The sequence below is a fragment of the Bos javanicus genome, chromosome 8, assembly GCF_032452875.1.
Source record: "Bos javanicus breed banteng chromosome 8, ARS-OSU_banteng_1.0, whole genome shotgun sequence".
In the NCBI taxonomy this organism is placed as follows: domain Eukaryota; kingdom Metazoa; phylum Chordata; class Mammalia; order Artiodactyla; family Bovidae; genus Bos; species Bos javanicus.
In genome coordinates, this window is record NC_083875.1 from 90,242,664 (window position 1) to 90,265,331 (window position 22,668).

Here is a 22,668-nt window from a genome sequence, read left to right on the forward strand (position 1 = left end):
CGCTGCAATTAAAATTGTTGCCTCTCGGAAGTTCCCTGGTGGTCCAGTGGCTAAGGATTCACACTCCCAATCCAGGGGGTCCAGGTTGTATCCCTCTCCAGGGAACTAGATCCCACATGCCGCAACTAAGAATTCACAAAAGATCCTGCCTGCTGCAACTAAGACCCGGCACGGTCAAATAAATAAATAATTTTTTTTTTTTAACGTGGCCTCCCTTCTCCTGCAATCTCAAAGCCTCACACACTTTTTGCCACAAAATCTGTTTCATGAACCCAGAAAATCCCCAGCCTGTCCCCCTTGTCCTGTCAACCTGGGACTTTATTTCAACCAATTGGTTATGTTAATTCTTCCAGGAAAACCCACTCAATGAGCACCAGCATGATGCTGGCCTGATGAAGGATGCCTGGTGAATCTGTCTTGGAGAAAATGTCACGGAGCAAAGTCTGCCCACAGAGGGAAAGAGAAACACACAGGGCACCGTCCTGGCTGCATCCACTGTCCTTCCGTGGATTCTGTGGTATGTCATCACCTCCAGGGCCCTCCAGTACAGAAATGCTCCTGGATGACTTCCTTCACTGCAGAGAGAGTCTCCTGTCCAACTCGCAGCAGATGGCTGTCATTCACGCTGAGAAGTAATCACACCCCGGGAATGGCCTCAGACCCACTCTCTGAGGTCCTGATTGAAGGGCTATCATGTCAGGTGAGCAGCTGTTCTTGCCAGTTTCACTAACTCCACCCGCCTCTCTCACCTCTGAGCCTAAACCCTGCCTGAGATCCCCACGCTCTGTCACAGACCATTTAATGATACAATTAATGTCTGCCAGCCTAGATGCCTGGCGAGCTCCAGATGCTTGTTGAATGAATGGATGAATGAATGTATTGGTTAATATCCAAAGCCTTGTATCAGTATATGCATCTTACCCCCAAACCGAAGCTGCTTATATGTAACAAATAAAATTATCATGATACCTATGTAAGAGAAAGAGACTAAAGATAATGATTCTTCATCATTAAGAGGAAAGCAAGAAAGTAAAAGAACATAAGAAATAAAAATGATTTATCTTCTGACCAATCACTGAGAATGCTAACCCTCAAATCTTAAGACTTTAACCCAGGGATTTGCATTTACCTGGAATAACAAGAGATGTATTATATACAATGTATGAGGTGTGTTTTGCCACGTCCCTAGCAGCCTTCTCTCTGTTATTCCACAGCCAAAGTTCTCTGTACCCTGTAAACTCACCACTTCCTACAGCCACCAGGAGTCCTCCAGGTCAGCAGAGATTCCAAGTGAGGAAAGGCAGAATCTGGAGAACAAGGAAAGCGATGCAAATGGAACCAGAGATGCCAAGACAGACCGTGCGAAACTGAGAGGGAGAGAGCAGAGCTATGGGGAACCAGAGGTGTGGGAGTGGACAGGAGATTTTGGAGGGAGCTTTGGGGAGCAGAGGCAAGGTGAGTTTTCCATGTGTAGTTTGGGACTTTGGAAAGGATCTCCTTAGTTACTTTTCAATGATGTCAGAAAGAAATGGAATTCCTTTTCTTTTCTTTTTTTTTAATATTTATTTATTTGCCTGCGCCAGGTCAGGTTTCCCTGATAGCTCAGTCAGTAAAGAATCCTCTTGTGATGCAGAAGACCTGGGTTTGATCCCTGGGTTTGGAGAATCCCCAGGAGAAGGGAATGGCAACCCACTCCAGTATTTTTGCCTGGGAAATCCCCATGGACAGAGGAACCTGGCAGGCTACAGTCCGTGGGGTCCCAAACACGACTAAAACCACCACCACACGTGCAGGGTCTTCTTGGCAGCATGCTAGACCTTCGATCTTCATCGCAGCATGTGGGCTCTTTTTAGTTGAGGCGAACTCTTAGTTGCAGCATGTGGAATCTAGTTCCCTGACCAGTGATTGACCCCTGGTCCCCTGCATTGGGAGCATAGAACCTTAGCCACTGGGCCACCAGTGAAGTCCCCTCCTTTTCAATTACTATTGCCTACAAGCAGTTGTTCTTTGAAGGAGAGTCTGTGCCCACAGAATACTGGATTACAGACGGCTTTCATATGGAGTAGAGAGCTTTCATCCAGGATTTTTAGACCTAAAATTCACATCTAGCTGCACCTGGATTAAAATCATCCTTTTAGATCCTAATCCAGGCCACATCATCACTGCTCCCCATCCATGGTGTGAAGCGTCTGGGTCCAACCAGGCACAAGCATTTTCATTCTTGTGCTTCAGTGGCAAAGGCAGAGAGGTGTTGTAGAAGTAATACCGGACATGCAATTACAACTGTGGAGACATTGTCAAAGTTAGAAATTATGTTGAAAGCAGAAAGCTAGATTTACACAGCATTTTGTCAGTTCACTAAATCCAATAAAAATTTCAAAGAGATCGTCCTGGTGGCATTACAAACTTAAAATGGACACTTCTCAACTCTCAGGCAAACAAGCAGTTTGAACACCTGCATATAATTTAACTCCTTGACAGAGTCATTAAAATGACAATGAAGGGATTTTTTAAATGATGGGAAAACAAAGAGGGAAGAAGAGATGTTTGGAAGCTCTAAAAGTGACAGGGGTGGTGGCTGCCTCTACAGGCACACGCACACATAACACACGCGCACATAACACACGCACACATAACACACACACATAGCACACACACATAACACACGCGCACATAACACACGCACACATAACACACGCACACATAACACACACACATAGCACACACACATAACACACGCGCACATAACACACGCACACATAACACACGCACACATAACACACACATAGCACATGCACACATAACACACGCACACATACACACGCACACTTAACACACGCACATTTAACACACACATAACACACGCACACATAACACACGCACACATACACACGCACACTTAACACGCACACATACACATGCACACATACACACGCACACATAACACACACACTTAACACACACATAACACGCACACATAACACACGCACACATACACACGCACACGGAGGATCCTGGCCAGCACTAGGGAAGCAGAAACTTACAGGTTTTAGCCGGGAATCCTGAAGACCTGAGACCTGGCAGCTCCAGAAACCCCTTGAGGGGGACACACAGCACCCATGAGGATTGGCCTGTACATGAAATCAGACCTAGATTCCCTTCCCCGGTGGCTCATATGGTAAAGAATCTGCCTGCACTCTGCCTGCAGGAGACACTGGCTTGATCCCTGGGTTGTGAAGATCCTATGGAGAAGGGAATAGCCACCCACTCTGGTATTTTTGCCTGGAGAATTCCATGGACAGAGGAGCCTGGCAGGCTACAGTTCATGGGGTCACAGAGTCAGACATGACTGAGGGACTAACACAACAACAGATTACCTCTGCACCCTGTTACCCTGGGTGTCCCACCTCACCCAGAGGTGCCTGGTGGTCTTTCACGGTGGGAGAGACACAGTTGAAGGCGGGGTGCTGAAATTTGCTGAACTTCAGGAAATCAGGGGAAAATGTGTTCTCTCTGCCAGCCCCCAGTCCTCTCCTGCCAGTGGGGATGGGAGGGTGTTACCTGGTGAATGTGACCAGCCCAGGAAGAAAGTCTCACTGGCAAAATGGCCCAGGAAGATCACTCTAAAGGGAACTCAAAGTTAGCAAGCCCACTGGGGTTCCATCTGGTCCCCACAAACCCCATCAGTGTCCTGTGAAGAGATAGGAAGATCCTGCTTTCATGGAATTAGAACAAAACACTATGAGAGAAGAAAAGAAAGGAAGGGAGGACAGAAAGACTCAGAAGACAAATGTGATGTGAGTATGGTATGTGTGTTTGTGGTATGTGTGGTGTGAATGTAGTGTGTGTAGTGTGTGTGGTGTTGTCTGTGTGTGGCATGTGTCTGTGTGTAGTATGTGGTATTTGCATGTGATTTGTTTGTGTGTGGTGTGTAGTGTGTGTGTCTGTGGTGTATATGTGGTATGCTTTTTGTGTGTGTGGTGTTTGTGTGCTGTTTATGGTGAGTGTGTGGTGTGTCTGTGTGATGTGTAGTATGTGCATGTGGTGTGGTATAGTATGTGTGATATTGTGCATAACTGGTGTGCATGTGATGTGTGGTGTGCATCTGTGTGTGCAGTGTGTGGTGTTTGTGTGTGGTATGTATCCATGTATGTGTATGCATACATGTATACACATACATGTGTATGGTATGTGTCTGTGTATGGTGTATAGTGTGTGATGTGTGGTATGTATCCATGTATGATATATAGTGTGTGATGTATATGTGGTATATATGTGGTGTGGTGTTTGTGTGTTGTGTGTGTGTCCACATGTTCTCCCAGTGGCTGCCCCACACAAGCACACAATAAGCAACATCTTTCTCAAGTGAAATTGCTGCGGAGACCTCCTGGGATTTGCACATGATTCTGTACAAAACTGAGTGGCTGGACCTCCCTAGCCTGCAGCTAATACTTCCTGCTTATTGGGCAGCCCAGGTGTGAGAAAAGATGGTACAATTATAGGCTCAGTGTAAATGATTTCACAAAATTTAGTAGACAGACACCTCGTAGAGCAGTACTTCTGTAAAATCAGCACACACAGAGAGACCCAGGAATTTCGATGGAATGCAGGGCTAGGGTGGGGCCACTACTGTGGTCTGAATATTCGTGTGCCCCTAAAATTCACATGTGGAAACCCTAACCTCCAATGTGCTACTTCGGTGCAGATGTGGGGTGGCCTCTGCCGGGACCTCTCCCTCCCTCCAGGTGCTGAATGCTTTCCACACACACAACCCCATGCAGCTCCCAAGCTGAAAGCAATGTGATGCTCCAGCCTCAGGGGTAACCACGGTGCTTGGGCTCCATCATGGCAACTAATGAGCATGTTTACCAGGAGGAACTTACCTACACTTTTTAAGAAGTCTGGTTGTGGTTAACACACACACACACACACACACAAAACATGCATGCATATGTGTGCATCCACCCACCAGGATGTTACACCTACAAGAAATGCCCACACCCCCTCCCAAAATGTGTGATTTGAATTACTGTAATCCGATCTTACATTATTTCATCACAAAAAAGCAGTGGCAACCACTGTTGTTGCTGTTCAGTCACTCAGTCATGTCCGAATCTTTGCGACCAGACGGACTACAGCATGCCAGGTTTCCCTGTCCTTCACCATCTCCCAGAGTTTGCTCAAACTCATGTTCACTGAGTAAGTGATGCCATCCAACCATCTCATCCTCTGTTGCCCCCATTTCCTCTTGCCTTCAATCTTTTCCAGCATCACAGTCTTTTCCAATGAGTCTTCTCTTCACATCAGATGACCAAAGTATTGGAGCTTCAGCTTCAGCATCAGTCCTTCCAATGAATATTCAGGGATGACTTCCTTTAAGATTGACTGGTTTGATCTCTTTGCTGTCCAAGGGATTCGCAAGAGTCTTCTCCAGCATCACAGTTCAAAAGCATTAATTCTTCAGTGCTCAGCCTTCTTTATGGTCCAACTCTCACATCCATACATGACTACTGGAAAAATCATAGCTTTGACTAGACGGACCTTTGTCAGCAAAGTGATGTCTCTGCTTCTCAGCCTTTTGGATAAGATCAAGTGATAACCATGTGATATGATAAAGAGTGTAGCTAACACCATGGTACTGGGGAAAATACCAAAATTAAGTGAAATATGCCATCTTTTGTTTTGAGAGGAAAACTGTACTTTTAAGCTTTATTTCTGGGGCAAATAATGACCAGGTTAGCTTCATCAAATATATCTTTAGTCAATCCATGGGGAACCTGACTGATGGTGGGGAGAGCACATCAAGGTGACTGTGCTGTGGAGTTCCCTGGCCCTGATATAATTAACCAATGACACGGCCTCACCCTCTTGGATTCAACTCTCACATTCTGGGTTACCTGAGCAGCCCAGCAGCCTTCTTCACTTCACCCAGCATTGCTCTACAGAGGGCCTCCTTAGGGAATGTGGGGGTTCCTGGGTCCTACAAGGGACAGCTTTGCTCCAGATCCCTGGCGAGGGACCCAGTGAGCCAAGTGGGTTGGCAGATGGGAACTGGGCTAGAGGTGGGTGCCTGGTATTTCACGACTCCAATCACGTGGATCAGATCATGGCTGGCCACCTCCAGCAGGCAGGCACTGCACACATCCCTCCTGTTATCAGCAAAGATACACACAACTGTATATAAAATAGATAACCAACAAGGACCTACTGAATAGCACAGGGAATTCTACTCAATATCTTGTAATAACCTTATAATAATAATACAATAATCTTATAAAATATAATAAATAAAAATATAATAATCTTATAATAAGGGAAAATGTTAAAAAAGAATATATGTATATTTGTATACATGTCCAACTCTGTGCGACCCCATGGACTGCAGCCTACCAGGCTCCTCCGTCCATGGAATTTTCCAGGCAAGAACACTGGAGTGGGTTGCCATTTCCTTCTCCAATGCATGAAAGTGAAAAGTGAAAGTGAAGTCACTCAGTCTTGTCTTACTCTTAGTGACCCCATGGACTGCAGCCTACCAGGCTCCTCCGTCCATGGAATTTTCCAGGCAAGAGTACTAGAGTGGGGTGCCATTGCCTTCTCCAATGTATAAATGAATCACTTTGTTGTACACCTGAAACTAACACAACATTGTAAATCAACTACATTTCAATAGAAATTCTAAAAAATGAAAGATTGTGTGTGAACTTTTGTCTACCTGGATTAATCAGCATCTTTTAGAAGATGGGGAGATTTGATCTTGAAGATATGAGTATGCAGCCTTTAAATTTTCTTTTCTAAGATATGATGCTACTAAAAGTGTAAGAAAACAAACAGAAGAAAAATTCCCAAGAAGACCTACAATTAAAAACTATCCCTTTTGAAAAACAAAACAAAGTGTTTGAGAATGGTATTTCTCGAGTGCTTCACTTTCCTCATAAAGGCACTTGGTTTGAAAGAAGGATATCAGAGGGCTCCAGGTGCAGATAGGTGTGTTTATTAAAGCGAAAAGACTGTACAAACTTTAGTAACAAATATAGTCATGAGAGCATATCATTAAAATAAAGACATCTCTTTTGAACCTCCCCTCCCATTCCCTTCCCCATTCTACCCCTCTAGGTTGATATAGAGCCCCTGTTTGAGTTTCCTGAGCCATATAGCAAATTCCCATCGTCTATCTATTTTACATATGGTAATGCAAGTTTCCAGGGGAAGGAGGTTCAAAAGGGAAGGGATGTATGTATACCTATGGCTGATTCATGTTGAGGTTTGACAGAAAACAAGAAAATTCTGTAAAGCAATTATCCTTCAGTTAAAAAAAAATAAAAGGAAAATAAAGACATCTCCAGAAAAAAATGTATCAATAAATATGCCATTTTACCTGAAGAGCTTGTATAATAAATTCATGTTTTGCATAGATTTCCAATAGCTCATTGTGAACACACTTAAGCTCATGTGGAGAAAGCTATGCTAAGAATAATAAAAATAACTACCAACAAAGCTAGAGGGAGGGCATTCCCTGAGCAACATTTTCTTTCCATCACAGATGAGTGCTTCTGCTCTGAAAGAAACCACCAACACAGAGAAACAGGATGCTCTTCTTCTCTGCTGGGTTGAGGCTGCAGCAACAGGAGTGACTGCACACCTGTCCGGGCCCCCTGGAGACCCGCCCTCTGCTCAACCGGAGAAATTCTGGAAGATGTCCGCTGCCTCCACCCAGTTCTGGAAGCAGGCCAGCCCCCGCTCCCGGATCTGCTTCCGCCCTTTGTCGGTGATGACCTCCCCGCTGGGCTTCAGGATCACAAGCCTGGGGATGGCCGTGATGTGGTACCTGGTCCTCAGCTCGCTGTGGGAGAGAAGAGGGCAGCGGAGGGTCAGCGTGGGACAGGCCAGGCCGCTGCACGTCTGCAGGGACCCGCGCCTCCCCAGAGCCAGCTGAGCCCGCAAAGCCTTAGCACCCAGCCCGCCCGGTGAGCCCTCCCACTGGGGTGAGGATTCCTGTGGGCTCTTCTTGCTGCTGGCTGGTTCTCAGCCAATGCTGTCCCAGAGGAGCATCTGGTGATGAAACCGTTCTGCATCTGTGCTACTCAACGTCATAGCCATGGTTACCCGCGATGACTGAGCACTTGAAATCTGGCTGGTGAGCCTGAGGAATTGAATTTTTGGTTTTAGTTCATGTTATTTGTTTGTTTATGTATTCTCTGGCTGTGCCAAGCGGCTTGCAGGATCTTAGTTCCCTAACCAGGAATTGAACTCAGCCATGGAAGTTAGAGCACCAAGTCATAACCACTAGAAAGTGAAAAGAAAGTGAAGTCGCTCAGTAGTGTCTGACTCTTTGAGACCCTATGGACTGTAGCCTACCAGGCTCCTCTGTCCATGGGATTTTCCAGGCAAGAATACTGGAGTGGGTTGCCATTTCCTTCTTCAGGGGATCTTCCCAACTCAGGGATCAAACCCGGGTCTCCTGCACTGCAGGCAGATGCTTTACCCACTAAGACAGGAGGGAAGTTGACCACTAGGGAAGTTGACCACTAGACCACCAGGGAATTCCCTATTTCAGTCTATTTTAAATTTAAGTAGTCACATGTAGCTAGTGGCTGCCGAATGACAGAGTGCAATTTTAAACCCACAAGTAACCCAATAAATTTGGATCCTTCCTACATCTCAAGAGGTTTAAATACATCAGGTACCTATAATGGTAAAACTTAAAATTCCATAAGTTTTAGACAAATGCAAAGGCTTACTAGACTTTCTACCCTGTAAATTCAAGGACATGCTGATTAACATTATGGGTGAAACATTTTACCTTCACATGTAATAACCCCTTGTATGACCATTTTACAAAATTATTTGTATTCATTTAGGGAAAGGAGTGTCTGCCTTCTCAGTTTTGCAGATCTCCCCATAACCTTCACAGGGATTATCGCCCTCAGGACAGGACAGCTGGGTGCAAATCCGGTCCTGTTACCAGCTTGCCAGGGCCTCAGGTTAGCAGTAATCTGATTTCCCTTATCTGGCGCCCTCAGGGTTGTGAACCTGAGAGGAAGAAGAAATGCATTTGAGACCCTCCTGTTACCAAACCTCCCCTGTGACACCTCCATCAGGTTCTTCCTGCTGCTTTCTGGTATCCTGCTCCAAGACAAATCTTAATTCAAACTGGAAAAAAAAAAAAAAAAACAGTATGTACACCCAACAGAGAAAATATGCCTTGCTTTCACACATCTATGAAATGGTGACAACACCAGCCATGTTGTTGGTCATAAAGGGATCTTAATAAGTTTCAAGTAATCAGTGCAGATTGCTTAATCAGACCATAACATAATAGAACTGGAAAGCAACAAGCAATAATTTTTGGAATGAGTTAAAAACTAAATAACCATATGTTATCTATGAAATTGTAAAGCAGACTTACAAAATAATTAGAACAGGGCAATATGGAATATACTATGGGTCCCAAGCTATAGGTACAATTAGACACAGAGAGTTATCTTACATATTCTTGTCTAAAACTAAAAGGCCTCTATATAGATGAGTTCTGCGTTTAATTCAAGAAACCAGAAAAACAGTGATGAAGCAATTATAGAGAAAGTAGAAAGAAGGCAAAAGAAGACAGAGGACAGAAATCACTGGAGTAGGAAATGAATCCACATGGGGTGAGCAACAAAACAAAACCCGGCTCTTAGACTAAGAAACAGAGAAAAGCTCTATCGAGACTGAGAAGGAAAAAGGGACAACACAGGGACATCAGGAGTCAGGCAGGCCTTGGAGGAGTGAGGAGGAGGTCTGAAGACATTTCATTGCTCCAGCTTCTCTTCAGAGAATCACCCAGTGTGGACCCTACATCCCCACCCCGGCAGCCTCTGCCTGGTGACAGGTGTTACCCTGGAACCATGAAGTCATCTCTGTCTCCTCTGGGAGCTGTGTCCAGAGAGAGTAGACCAAGCCTCAGAAAGGAAAGCCTTGTTGCTGGGCAGAATGAAGTGATAACTCAGCATTTTAACCATTTCAGGGAAATGTGAGAGTCCATTCCCTCCTCACCCTGCATTCAGTTGAAGCACTGGCTCCCTCCCTTCATCTAAAGCAGTGCATCCTTATCCCTGGCACAACTGCTTCTGGGTTGTCATGGCAACTTCTGGCTCCAGTCTCTTTCCATCTCAGCCACTGGTAGCCAGGCTGTTACCGAGCAAATCTCTCTACTTGCTTCAAGTATCCATCAAACAAGTGCCCTGCAGGTGCCAAGCCCTGAACAATGTCTAGTTCAACCTCTGGGACTACAGAGACCACCGCCCCCACCAGACACACACTCCGACAACAGGAGTGGCGCTGGCTCAAGCTATGGAGGGCATAGGCCTCAGGAGCCAGACATTCGCCCTGTGTCCCCGGGGGCACAAAGGGAGAGCTCCTAGGAAGAGAAGTGGGAGGCTCCAGGGTTGGAGGATGCCGCATGTGTAAGACCTTTGGAGGTGGGAAAGTGTGTGGAGTATTCTGGCATATTAGTTGTCAAGTCTGACCAGAACACAGATGTAAACGAGACAACAAGAAATAAAATGAGTGAGGGTCAAATACTGGAGGGGGATGTGTGAGACATGGACTGAGTGGGTCTTGCATGCCTGGCAGCATGCAACAGAAATTCCTGCTGGCAAAGTCAGGGATTTTTCTTTATTCCTTACTTGGCTCATAAAAAGAGGGAGGGAAGGCAGGACAGAATCTGTCTTCAACGCTGCCCCCTTGCTCAGACCTCTCGCCCAGCTGCACACACAGGCATCAAGGCAGGACCTGAGAGCCCACCCTGGGCCCCCACTGCCCCTCGCTATAGGCACGTCACTAGATATTTGCCTCTCTAGGCAGAAGGGTGGCACTTGGGGTTGGGTCTTGTGTGCATTCTTCTCTGGACAGCCAAGATCTGACCGAGCTTGAGGTGAGCGGTTCTAGAAAGTTTCTTCTTGCAGTTGCATCTCCATTGTCACCGCCTCCAGCCATGCCCAGGGTAAACTTAGTGGGGTGGAGTGCCTCTGTGGTGATCTACCACTTCCTGAGCCTAAGGCAAACCTTCCCAAGCAGTGCTAGTGGTAAAGAACTGATCTGCAAATGTAGGAGACGTAAAAGATGTGGTTTCAATCCCTGGATTGGGAAGATCCCCTGGAGAAGGGAATGGCTACCCACTCCAGTATTCTTGCCTGGGAGAATCCCCTGGACAGAGGAGTCTGGCAGGCTATAGGGTTGCAAAGAGTCACACACGAACTGAAGCGACTTAGTATGCATGGACGCATGAGCCTCAGGCAGGTCATCAGAAAACCAGAGGACAGCAGATGACACGTGTGGACCACTGAAAAAAGACAGCCCGGGTCCCTCACCTTCTCACAGCACCAAGAAGAATGCCATGCTCTGCACAAATTGAGAACTTCTCAAAAGGCCTCCTGGAGGCTTCCTACATACTTTAGTTCTCCTTGGTGGCTGTTACTTCCATTTTTGCTCACGATCTGATTTCAAAGTGCAGGCTGGGATAAGCAAAATTTAGGGCTTAGCTCCAAGAATTTCCCACAGAATACCACATTTCCTAATTTATAAATTGCAATGACAGGATTAACAAAGTTCAATCTGGGAAGGGGAGGCCCCGGGAACTAACTTCTCCCCAAACTGCTGCCTCCCACCCTGCCCCCCCCAACCCTTATCAGATTCCCCCTAGGTGAGGCTGGCAGCCGGAGATGGCCAGGGCCTAGTGCAGCCCCATGCTGGGCCCTAAACAGCTCAGCACCTGCAGTGGACCAAATGGGCCTTGACCAGTTAATCCAGGAAGCAGAGAGCACACTGTAAGCCCCCCAACCCCACCCTTATCCCCACCCCCAGCAAGACTGTCCTGAGGCTCAGTGTCCCCTGGGAGAGGAAGCTGGAGCAGAAAGGACTGGCTCCAGAGCCAGGGGCACCCATCTCTGCACTTCAATAGCACATCAGTGAAATGGGCAACACAGAAAGTGCTGCTACACAACCAGCTGGCATAGCTCTGAATGCGTGCATCAGTGCAGTTCTCATCCATCACGTGCCATGTCATTATACTCAGCAACTGAATACCTTGCCTACAGTCACCCCACAAATAGATCCCACAACTGAATTCTGCCGGGGGTCTGAGCTCTTTGCTTGATTACTAACACTGTCACTTTCAAAAATAAGTGTATTCTTTCAAAAGCGGTGTGTAACTTGAACGCTAAGCAAATCAAAACTCCTTTTACAACTACCACTAGATGTGAAGCTATAGGAACTTTCAACCAAGTAAATCATGGTCATTTGGATGTATCATGGATGACTTTTCCTAGTCCTGCCTTGAGTGAGGCCTTGGGAAGCAGGTAACCTCCCTTGAAGGGCCTGGGCCTCACCTTTTGCTTGGCATCAGCAAAAGCATGTGCTTGGGAAAAATTACTCCTCCAGGGAACTTTCCAAAGTTAGCTCTCATTTTTAAGTGTCCAGAAGGAAAACCATTTCAGAATAATTAATTTGGGAGAACGTCACAATTGAATACTAATTCCCAGAAAAATGTACCACGTGGTGCTATTAAAAAAAAAAAAATCCAGAAATTCGCCTCCATATCTGTTAAGGGGATGGTGGGGTAATGTACTTGGTGAAGAACAATTAACCTCAGTCTGGACTCTTACACCACAGGTGACCCCAACATTCCAGACAATCGGTGCCTGTGCCCCACTTCCCTCTTCCAATCCTCCACTAAGTCCTCCCATGTCCTCTCTCTTCCCTAACACACCACCCCCCCACCTTGTCCCTCCTCCCCTCCATAGATCCCATGACCACAGCCAACAGAACACCAGGGCTGGGACTCCCCTAGAGGTACAGTGGTTAAGATTCTGAGCTTCTAGTGCAGGGCCTGTGGGCTCAATCCATGGTTGGGAAACTAAGATTCCACATGGTACACAGAATGGCAAAAAAAAAATGAAAATGAAAAAAAAAGTTGAGCGCTAGGGTCAATTTCTAGTTTGTTCACAAATTCCGAAATCCATGTCACATATTTTTCTAAAAGCAAGGGTGGGGCAAGATCCCTTCAGGGAGCATGGATTTTTGTCACCTCTGACATCTGTCTCAAGAGTCCAGGAAGCTGCTTCTTCTTACAGGTATAGGAGCAGGAGACACCTTTATGAAATTTCGGTCACTGTCAATAAAACTGAAATTGCAACCTGGCTTACAGTAGTTTCCTCCAGGACTTGAGTCCTGACCCTTCTCCCAGCACCTGGTACCCAGGCCCAGGCTACTGGGACAGGGTAGTCCACCCCTCGTCTCCAGTTCTGACCTGAGCATCCATTCTGGATCTCCCTCTCCTACTCTCCAGATAAGCGTCAGTGTCTTCCCTGTGCAGTGCCTGTGTGCTCAATGCTGTGTCCGAATCTTTGAGGACCCTACGGCCTGTAGCCCGCCGGGCTCCTCTGTCCATGGGATTCTCCAGGCAAGAATACTGGAGTGGGTTGCCATTTCCTCCTCCGGGGGATCTTCCCAACCCACGGATGGAATCTGCGGCAATTGTGTCCCCTGCATTGGCAGGCAGATTCTTTACAGCTGAGGCACCTGGGAAGCCCTCCCTGCACAGCCGGGTGCAGCACCTCAGGGCTATGATTACTCGAGTGGGCTCCCTGCCGCAAAATGATCATCACCAGAACTTATACATTCAGATTCCCAGAGCCTCAGATCTACTGAGCCAAAGACGAAGGTGGACCAAGGTCCGCGCCCACCGAGTTCCCCGTCAGCCAACGCTAGAGCCTCCCTGGGAAGCCAAAGCAAAGAGGCTCAAACACGAAGGGGTGGGGATGGAGGCTATCAAAGAGGCCCTGAGAGTTGGGAGAAGCCCGGAGAAGAGGAATTGGGGTGGGGGTTGGTGTGGGAGCTCCCAGCACCTCCCACACACACTGCCTCCACTCACTGCCGGTAGGGGTCGTGGAAGGGCAGCGCCAGCCAGGCACCGTGCAGTTCCTGCATGAATTCCAGCATTTCCTGCGCGCTGCCGTCGGCGGACACGAAGACCACCTCGAAGGGCGCCGGCGGCCGCGCCTCGTCCACGAGCTCCTCGTAGAAGTCGCAGAGCAGCGGCGTGAAGTCGCGGCTGGGCGCGCACCGGCCCGCGGCGAAGTATAGCGCCACCACCTTGTTCTGCAGCGCCGCCTCGGCCTCCACCCACGCGCCGTCGCAGGTCACCAGGCGCCGCCCGCCCAGCACGTCCACCATGTCCGGGCGCGGGGACACCTGCGGGGGAGGACACCTGCGGCAGAAGGACACCTGAGGGGAGAGGCGGGGCGGTGAGCGCGGGGCCCGGATCCTAGCGGAGGAGCGGACCTGGGTGAATGAACTCAGGTGGCTGATCCCTGCGGGGGAACGGTCACCTGCGGGCGGGCAGCGATGTCTGGCTCCCTTCGCACCACCGGGTGCCCGAACCTCGGCACCAGCCTGAGCCTCGGCCTCCGGCGGGAGCAGGGACGTCCGCGCTGGGGTAAGGGGAAACACTCACAAACACCCGCGACCCCAGGTGTAGCGGCCGTAGCACCAACAACCGCAGCACCAGCCTCCAGGGAACCGAGCCGCCCCGCCCCTGCCCCGCCCCTGCCCCGCCCCCTTCTACCTCTGCACCGCCCCCTCCTGCCTCGGCGCCCAGCCCCACTCCTTCCTCCGCGACCCTTTGCACGTCCCGCCTACCTGCGCAGCTCTGTGTCCTGCGCAGCTCGCTGCTCGCCGCCTCCGCGCTCCTGGGCGACGCACTCTTCTCCGCCACCCTCGCATGCCCTCCCCCTCCGCGCCCTCCCCTGGGCCCCTCCCGCCGCGCCCTCGCCCTAAGTCCCCGGGGCGCTCGCCCCACTCGGCGCTCAATCCCTTCCCACCTGTCCCAGGGGTCCCACCAGCGAGGAAAGGTAAGAGCGGTTCGATCTGTAGGGGGCAGGGATCCAGCGCTGGGGAGACCTGGGCCCTGTTCTTTCTCGAGGTTTGTCCCGAAGTACTGCGCCCTGGCAGAGAGGGTCCCTGCAAGAAATTAGGGGCGGTTCTTAAAGAATGTTTTATTCGGAGAACCAGAGTATTACTGTGCCCGCACTGGGATTCAGTAGCGAGCAAAACAGCTTCAACTTCCTGCCCGGGATGGGTGAGGCATTCGCGCGGGACTCATTTTAAAAGATTTAGAGCCAAAAAAAAAAAAAAGTTCAGTGGTCAATTTAAATAGTATTCTGGAAAAAAAAAAGTAGTATTCTGATGTTAATGCAAAAAAAGTTTATGATGAGCAAAACATCAAACATGTAAGGACAGGATCCCACCACCCTGCCGTTGGACGCCGACCGAGCTCCTCTCGCCCTGAGTCCCGTCTCGCGCCCAGCCTCGCGGTGCTTATGTTCCCGTGGGGACAAGAGGAAAAAAAAAAAAAAAAGGTGAATAAGGAAAATACAGAGCCCTTGCGATGGCACGAGGAGGGAAAGGAAGCGCGGATGGTGAAAGGGTTCGCCCGCAGATGAACTTCCTCCAGCCACCCGCTGTCCCCTCGGCTTCCCAGGGAAATGGGACGAAAATGCGCGGACAGTTTTCACTACTAGCCCCACCTCCTCGGTTGGTTGTGTACCTGCGCTTGGCAGAGCCAGGGCTAAGGGAAATTCTCTCCGAGGGTTGATGCTGTTCCATGAAGCGTGCTGCCAAAGCTCTGATTCACTGTCCTCTTGGAAGAAGGGGGGATTTGTAGGCGAAATGGAAGGGAGGAAAAGATTGAGAGGAACTACAAGCACTATAAATCTTGCATGTACAGGTCCCTGACATTTCTTAAAACTCAGAACTAAGATGAATGTAGCGAAACTAAATATCGTGAGGACTGTATTTTTCATGTTTGGCTTTTATTCGTTTATCACCATAGTGGGGAAAGTAGGGAACATTCCTTTTAGTGATGATGCCACCTGCCCACCGACAAATTCCCGATTTGGGGTATAAGTATTATGTGCCCTCCGAGTGCTTGGGGGAGGAGTAGATGTCCCTTCCTGGGAGCACAGCCCACTCAGTTACCTTGGTGAAAGGGGCACAGCCCTCCAGGGAAGAGAAATCCTGGGGAGAAGAGCAAGCCAGCACCTCTCCGCACCTAGGGACCCTCCTCTTGTGACTGCTTTGAGTGAGTGCGTGCGTGTGTGTGTGTGTGTGTGTGTGTGTGTGTGTGTGTGTGTGTAAGCCGGGGACCCCGCCCTCAAGAACCCCCTCAAGAGAAACATAGGCGCAGCTCAGCTCTCCTCCAGCTCTGCATCTACTGGGTATTCTCAACCAGTCTGTGAAGGAACTTTCCCAAGGCCCTTCCTGAGCCATGATCCTGTGTCATTTGCTTCTGACCCATCGCACTGGCTGATCCTTAAGGTGGGAGAGGGCTGCAGATGCTATGAGAGGAAGCCCAGAACCCTTTCCTTGCCTCTTCTGGAACCAAGTCTCCTACCCCTTTTCCTCCACTGAGCACAAGAACAGCCATAAATGGAGTCCTGGAAACAGGATAGGGTGACTAACCCCAGCTGAGACATGCAGCATCCATCCGTTCGTACCTGACTTCCTTCCAGGGCATCAAAGGGTGGCTGGATTGCTGGCCTCTGCTAACCAGCTTTATGTGTCCTGGATAATCTCAGCGGAACTGAACAACATTCTTACTCCTGATGCTTGAGAGCAGCTCCATGAGGGCCTCCTCACACCTGCCTCCCTCCCCTGCCCCCTCTCCCAGACCCCTGCCATTACTCTAAAAATAATTTACTGTTCACATACTCTACCTTATTACCCATTTCCCACCTGAATTTAAGGGCAACATTTTCTGCATTGTCTCTGTCTGATAACTTCAGTTCTGTTAAAGGGTTTCCTCGATCAAACTTCAGACAGGCTCCTCTGAACCCTCTTCTCCACTAGGCCTTGTCTTCATGATAAGTCTAGAGTAAGACAGTCAAATAGCTAGTTTAAAAATCCCACTAGGAAATTATAAATAGACGGGGAACTTTAGGGGGCTTTGAGAGACCATTGTAAGTGAATGATCATCAAGAAAGCAATCAGAAAATTGTGAAACAAAGCAGGCTTGCTTAATAACAAAACTGTGTGTCAAGTCAGTGACACCTGCGTCCTGCTGGTTGAGGTCAGTAAGTTAATGATCCCTAGCACATGTTCCTCTGTATATGAACTAAAAACAAAAATAGGGCTTCCCTTGTGGTCCAGTGGTTAAGAATCTGCCTGCCAATGCAGAGGACACAGGTTCGATCCCAGGGTTGGGAAGATCCCACACGCCTCAGGGCAGCTATGCCTGTGTACAACAACTACTGAGCCCATGCTCTAACACCCAAGAGCCACAACTGTTAAGCCCATGCACCTCAGCTATAGAAATTCAAGTGCCCTAGAGCCTGTGCTCCACAACAAGAGAGAGTAACCCCTGCTCTCCTCAACTAGAGAAAGCCCTCTTGCAACAATGAAGACCCAGAACAGCCAATAATTAAATAAAATTATTTATGTGTGTGTATATAAATATAAATATAAATATATATATATATATATATATATATATAGGAAAGGTAACATTCCAAAGTAGAAGACCCTCATTATACAGAAGCTTGAGATGATTAACCATATTTTAGCATATGTTACCACCCTTCTGCTGATTTGAATAGCACCTTGACAATCCCAGTCTGATTACGTAGCAATCAAAAAACTGTACCACCCAGGGTGGAGGAGTAGCTGATGATGGAAGCTTGATGTCTAGTCTAGAATGAGGAAGAGGAGACTTCCCTGGTGGTCCAGTGATTAAGAATCTGCCTTGCAATGCCGGGGGCACAGGTTCAATCCTTGGTTGGGGAACTGAAATGCCACATGCCACAGGCAACTAAGCCCATGCACCACAACTGGAGAGAGCCCACGTGCCTCAACAAAAGATCCTGCATGATGCAACATGATGCAAACACTGCAATCAAGACCTGTGGCAGCCAAATAAATAGACGAATACTTTTTAAAAAGAATGAGAGGGCTTTCCTCGTGGCTCAGTGGTAAAGAATCCACCTGCCGGTGCAGGAGACATGGGTTCAATCCCTGGTCTAGGATGATCCCACCTGCCCTGGAGCAATTTAACCCTGCATCACAACTTCTAAGCCAGTGTTCTAGAGCCTGGGATCCATCCTGTTTAGCCCATGTGTCACAAATACTGAAGCCCACACACCCTAGAGCCCGTGTTCTGCAACAAGAGAAGCCACTGTAATGAGAAGACCACGGACTGTAACTAGAGAGTAGCCCCTGCTTGCCACAACTAGAGAAAAGCCCCCACAGCAGCAAAGACCCACCATAGTCAAAAATTAATTAACTGATTGATTTTTAAAAAGAATGAAGAAGAGATGGTCTTCTCCCCCATCCCACTTTTCCTTTGATTGTAAAAATGTAGCCTACTAAGTTCTCAGAGCAGAGCCCTTTTACCTGCCCACGTGTATCCTTCACAAGCATCTTATACAAATAAATCACTTCTTTTTAAAAAATTTATTTATAATATTTTTAATTGAAGGATAATTGCTTTACAGAATTTTGTTGTTTTCTGTCAAATCTCAACATGAATCAGCCATAGGTATACACGCTGCTGCTGCTGCTGCTAAGTCACTTCAGTCGTGTCCGACTCTGTGCGACCCCATAGATGGCAGCCCACCAGGCTCCCCCATCCCTGGGATTCTTCAGGCAAGAACACTGGAGTGGGTTGCCATTTCCTTCTCCAATGCATGAAAGTGAAAAGTGAAAGTTAAGTCGCTCAGTCATATCAGACTCTTAGCGACCCCATGGGCTGCAGCCCACCAGGCTCCTCTGTCCATGGGATTTTCCAGGCAAGAGTACTGCAGTGGGGTGCCATTGCCTTCTCCAATAGGTATACATATATCCCCTCAAATAAATCACTTCTTATCTATCACTTTGCCTCTCCCTGAATTCTTTCCACACTGAAACAGAAAGAACATGAGAGCCACTGAGCTCTGAGATGTGTTCTGTGGTTTCATTCAGGGCCCATCATTGGCCTGCCTCAGCCAGTCCTCGCCAAGAATCCTGCTGTCATCCCTCACCCCTGAACTGACCACTCTGGCCTGCCTTCAGCAAGAATCCTAGGTAGATTTAGTAAGAGTAGCTCACCCTTGATGTCCCTCTCAGTAGTCTTCCATTTGATAACTCTTGGTGATGGACAGGAAGGCCTGGCGTGCTGCGGTTCATGGAGTTGCAAAGAGTTGGACACAACAGAGCAACTGGACTGACTGACTGACTCCCCTTTCTTAGCCATAAATTCCCACTTTTTCCTGCCTTAGGAATTGAGCTCAACTCTTTCCCCTTACTGCAGTAGTATGAATAAAATCTTATCTGCCTTTAACTAGGGTCTGGCTCTATTTCTTTTGAACAGTCATCAAAGACTGTGACACCTCAGTTTGCTTATAACCATGACATAGACTGACAGGCAGAATGTTTCCAGAGCTAACTACTGGCTGGCTGGGTATGTGGGGTCTTCAAAGGCTCTCCAAGGAGAAACGCTCCAGTAAAATTATGGCTCTGCATTTCTGTGTTCAGCATGCACGCTCTCTCCACTTCTGAATGAGGCTATTTCTCACTAGTGAAATTCCTTTATCTAAGCAGGAATGTTTGAAGTTCCCATCAGTGCACTTCTGCTCTGTCCTCTTTTGTTGACACACTGAATTTCTTCTGCGTGACACAAGAGGAACGTGTGAAGAATATGGTACCCTCAGCTGCTTGACATAAAGTTGACTTTTTCTTTTCATTGCCAAAACGTACAAATGATGGTTCATTTCTGTGTACTACTCCTTACGAATATATAAATAGAACCATGAGAACTTTGTTCTGCTCTGAGCAGCATAGCAAACAAATTAGATATCCTAGTGTGCAAATATTACATTCTGAATTTCCCGGTTTTAAATATTCATGCTTACTTATTTTCCTGTATTTAAATATTTGTTCCTAAGGATTGGTATCATGAGGTTTTTGTGACTCATTTTTCAAAACAGTGGTTGGCCCATTGCAGGGAAAGGACGTTGAAGTGACAAACAGAAGCCTGGGTTTATCAATGATGAGCTGTGGGGCCGGGGGCAAGTCATCCTCAATGGATACCAGCTTCTCAGAGATGATAATGTTTAGCACTTCACACAGGCCTCATGATGGACAAGGAAGTGCTCCTTGGTCCCATTAGTTCTTCCCAGTGATGCTTTTAGATAATTCTAGAAGCAGTTGGATTGCTCCACCAGATGGCTTAGAACAGAAAATGCAGAACAGGTGCAGAAGATGGCAGTGTGTCTCACTTAGCTTGGGCTACCATAACAAAGGACACGCCCTGGGCAGATCAAACAACAGAAGGTTACTTTCTTACAGTTTTGGAGTTGGATGTCCAAGTTCAAGGTTCTGGTGAGAGCTTCCTTCTTGGCTTTTCAGCCATCTTTTCACTATGTCCACATATGGCAGAGAGAGAGAGGTGAGTGAGGAGAGAGGAGGAAGAGATATCTTCCTCCCCTTATAAAGCCATAGTCTATTGGATTAAGGCTCCTTAATCCAGTGACTTCTTGTGATATTGTTATTAATAACACAAAAAAATCTTTATGTGGTCTTTGTTCCCCAATCCTGGTGCAGAGCTCCTAAAACCCTTGGGATTTCCTAAGTGATGAGAGGAATAAAGGTATCTTTTTTTATGTTAATGAGGTTTTTGAAATGCTCCAGAGGACCGGGCCTGGTTACCAAAGGAGTTAACCAGGTGCTTAGAAGGTTTGAGCTTTCAATCCCAACCATCCTGTCCCTTGGGGAAGAAAAAGGGAATGGAGGTTGGATCAATCACCAACAGCCAAAAGTTTAATCATTCTCTCAGCAAGTTGGGAGTGTGACCAACTATATGGTATTACTCTCAGTTCCACTGTTGTTGCCACCAGGGTGAAGAATCAGATATTGGATGTTTCAGCTAATTGAATCATCAGGACAGAGGGTCATTGTAGTCACTGTTACCAACAGTTGCATCAGCATCATACACATTGGATGTCAATCATTAAGTTCGTTAGGTTGTCCAATCCTGACAGATGTCATTTGAAGTGTGAGTGGCTACCAAAAGGTATTGAAAACCTTGAGAGAATACAACAAACTAGACAGGTTAATATGATGAGGATGAGGAGGAAAATAGCCAAGGATTGTAAAACTCCCCTGAGCAGAGATTCCCAGAAGCCAAGATTTGTTTTTAAGCCAAAATTTCACCAATAAAATAACTTAGGTTCTAATCAAATACAGGTTTTACTTGTCTAAGTCAATCTATATTATCTTTATTTACATAGATATAGCATGACGTATTAGCAAACACACATCATTATTATTTAGGAATGGATGAACATGGAAATGTTTTCTTTCAAGAGGTGATGTTAGGTGAGCATCCACCTAAATTTGACCTCTATATTATGTGGGCAAATAGGTATGAAAACAGAAGAAAAACAAAGGTTAAGAGTTCAAGCAAATTATAAATTCAGTTTCCAAGCTTGGAGAACAGCTAGTTGAGAAAATTTCTAGATTTGAGTTTGAGGCATCTTTAGATGATGGAATGAGGCTGGCAGTTTCAATCTGATGGATTTTCCTTGTTTGCAGTTTGACGGTCTTTAATCATGTCCTCACGTGTACCATACAGCAACAGAAATGGAGGTTGTCCACATATGATCTGTTGTAGTGAGTGCTCTGAGGTCTGTAAGTGGTGATGAAATAAAATTCATATTCCGTGACAAGATGAGAAAAAAAATAAACATAAAATTCTTCTTTCCTCTTTTGGGCTCCTCCCTCCCTTTTAGTGTGTAGTGTGCATTCACATTAACCTGACCTCGTTAGGCGATAACCTCCCTTCTTAACCTTGTAAGGGACCATGATGACCCATTACACATGGATGTGGTTACATGAACTATCAATAATACTTCATTTAACGTATAGCCCTTAATCTCAAGCTTTCCTAGTGACTCAGCAGTAAAAGCTAATGCAGAAGGAGACTCGGGGTTCGAAAGATCCACTGGAGAAGGAAATAGCAACCCACTCCAGTATTTTTGCATGGAAATATTCCATGGACAGAGGAGTCTGGAGGGCTACAGTCCATGGGGTTGCAAAGAGTTGGACACAACTTAGCAACTAAACAACAACAACCTCTGTCTCAAAAGCTTAAATAACTTCACTCTGATCTCTAACAGGCAGAACAGTTCTTGGAGCTTTCTGGATGGTTGTTCCCATGTTATAACTCTCAATTTGACTCAAAATTTTTCTTAGATCAACTGATCAATTTTTCATGATATGTATGGTGTGGTCAGCAGAATATCAGAGATATCCAACAGGGGACACCTGGAACCTACCTGAAACCTACCTGAAACCAGCATAGGACCCATTGAACCCCACTACCTTTTTATCACTGCTCAGGTATTCTGATGAGTTCTCCTGATATTGCATCCCGTTATTTGAGTGATGGTCCTGAAAATTTTATTCCAGCTGTTTTCTTGAAGTTGTAATGGGCACCAGTGCATTTCCTAGGCAGGGGCCTAAAGGCATCTGGGCAAGACATCCAGGGAAACATGGATGGCTGGGGTTTTGTTAAGTTTGTTTTAAACTAGTTGATATATGGCCTGAGTAAAACTTCTGCTGATGAAATGAGACTGAATTATTCAGCTCCAAAGAACAAGA

The 22,668-nt window shown here is 47.1% G+C and overlaps 1 protein-coding gene across 3 annotated transcripts; it reads right to left on the reverse strand.

The window, feature by feature from the left end:
* Positions 1-6,969: 6,969 nt before the first annotated feature.
* On the reverse strand, positions 6,970-14,760 carry NXNL2 (nucleoredoxin like 2). 3 transcript variants are annotated; one of them, XM_061426330.1, is made up of 3 exons: positions 14,677-14,760; positions 13,910-14,262; positions 6,970-7,840 (listed from the first exon to the last, which is right to left on the reverse strand). In XM_061426330.1, the coding sequence occupies exons 1-3, from the start codon at positions 14,758-14,760 to the stop codon at positions 7,672-7,674; spliced, it is 606 nt and encodes a 201-aa protein (XP_061282314.1). In that variant the 3' UTR covers positions 6,970-7,671. The 3 variants fall into 3 exon arrangements, with proteins under 3 accessions (XP_061282314.1, XP_061282316.1, XP_061282315.1); XM_061426332.1 differs by lacking the exon at positions 14,677-14,760 and adding an exon at positions 14,367-14,549 and having other exon boundaries at positions 13,910-14,245; XM_061426331.1 differs by lacking the exon at positions 14,677-14,760 and adding an exon at positions 14,367-14,548.
* Between the last annotated feature and the right edge of the window lie 7,908 nt (positions 14,761-22,668).

Bases quoted from the DNA above. Each gene is read 5' to 3' on its own strand.
- NXNL2 (XM_061426330.1), bottom strand. From the start codon at position 14,760: ATGCGAGGGTGGCGGAGAAGAGTGCGTCGCCCAGGAGCGCGGAGGCGG. The intron at 14,263-14,676 runs GTAGGCGGGACG...CTCTCCCCTCAG, and splicing joins CAGGACACAGAGCTGCGCAG to GTGTCCTTCTGCCGCAGGTG. The intron at 7,841-13,909 runs GTGAGTGGAGGC...TCTCTCCCACAG, and splicing joins TTCCACGACCCCTACCGGCA to CGAGCTGAGGACCAGGTACC.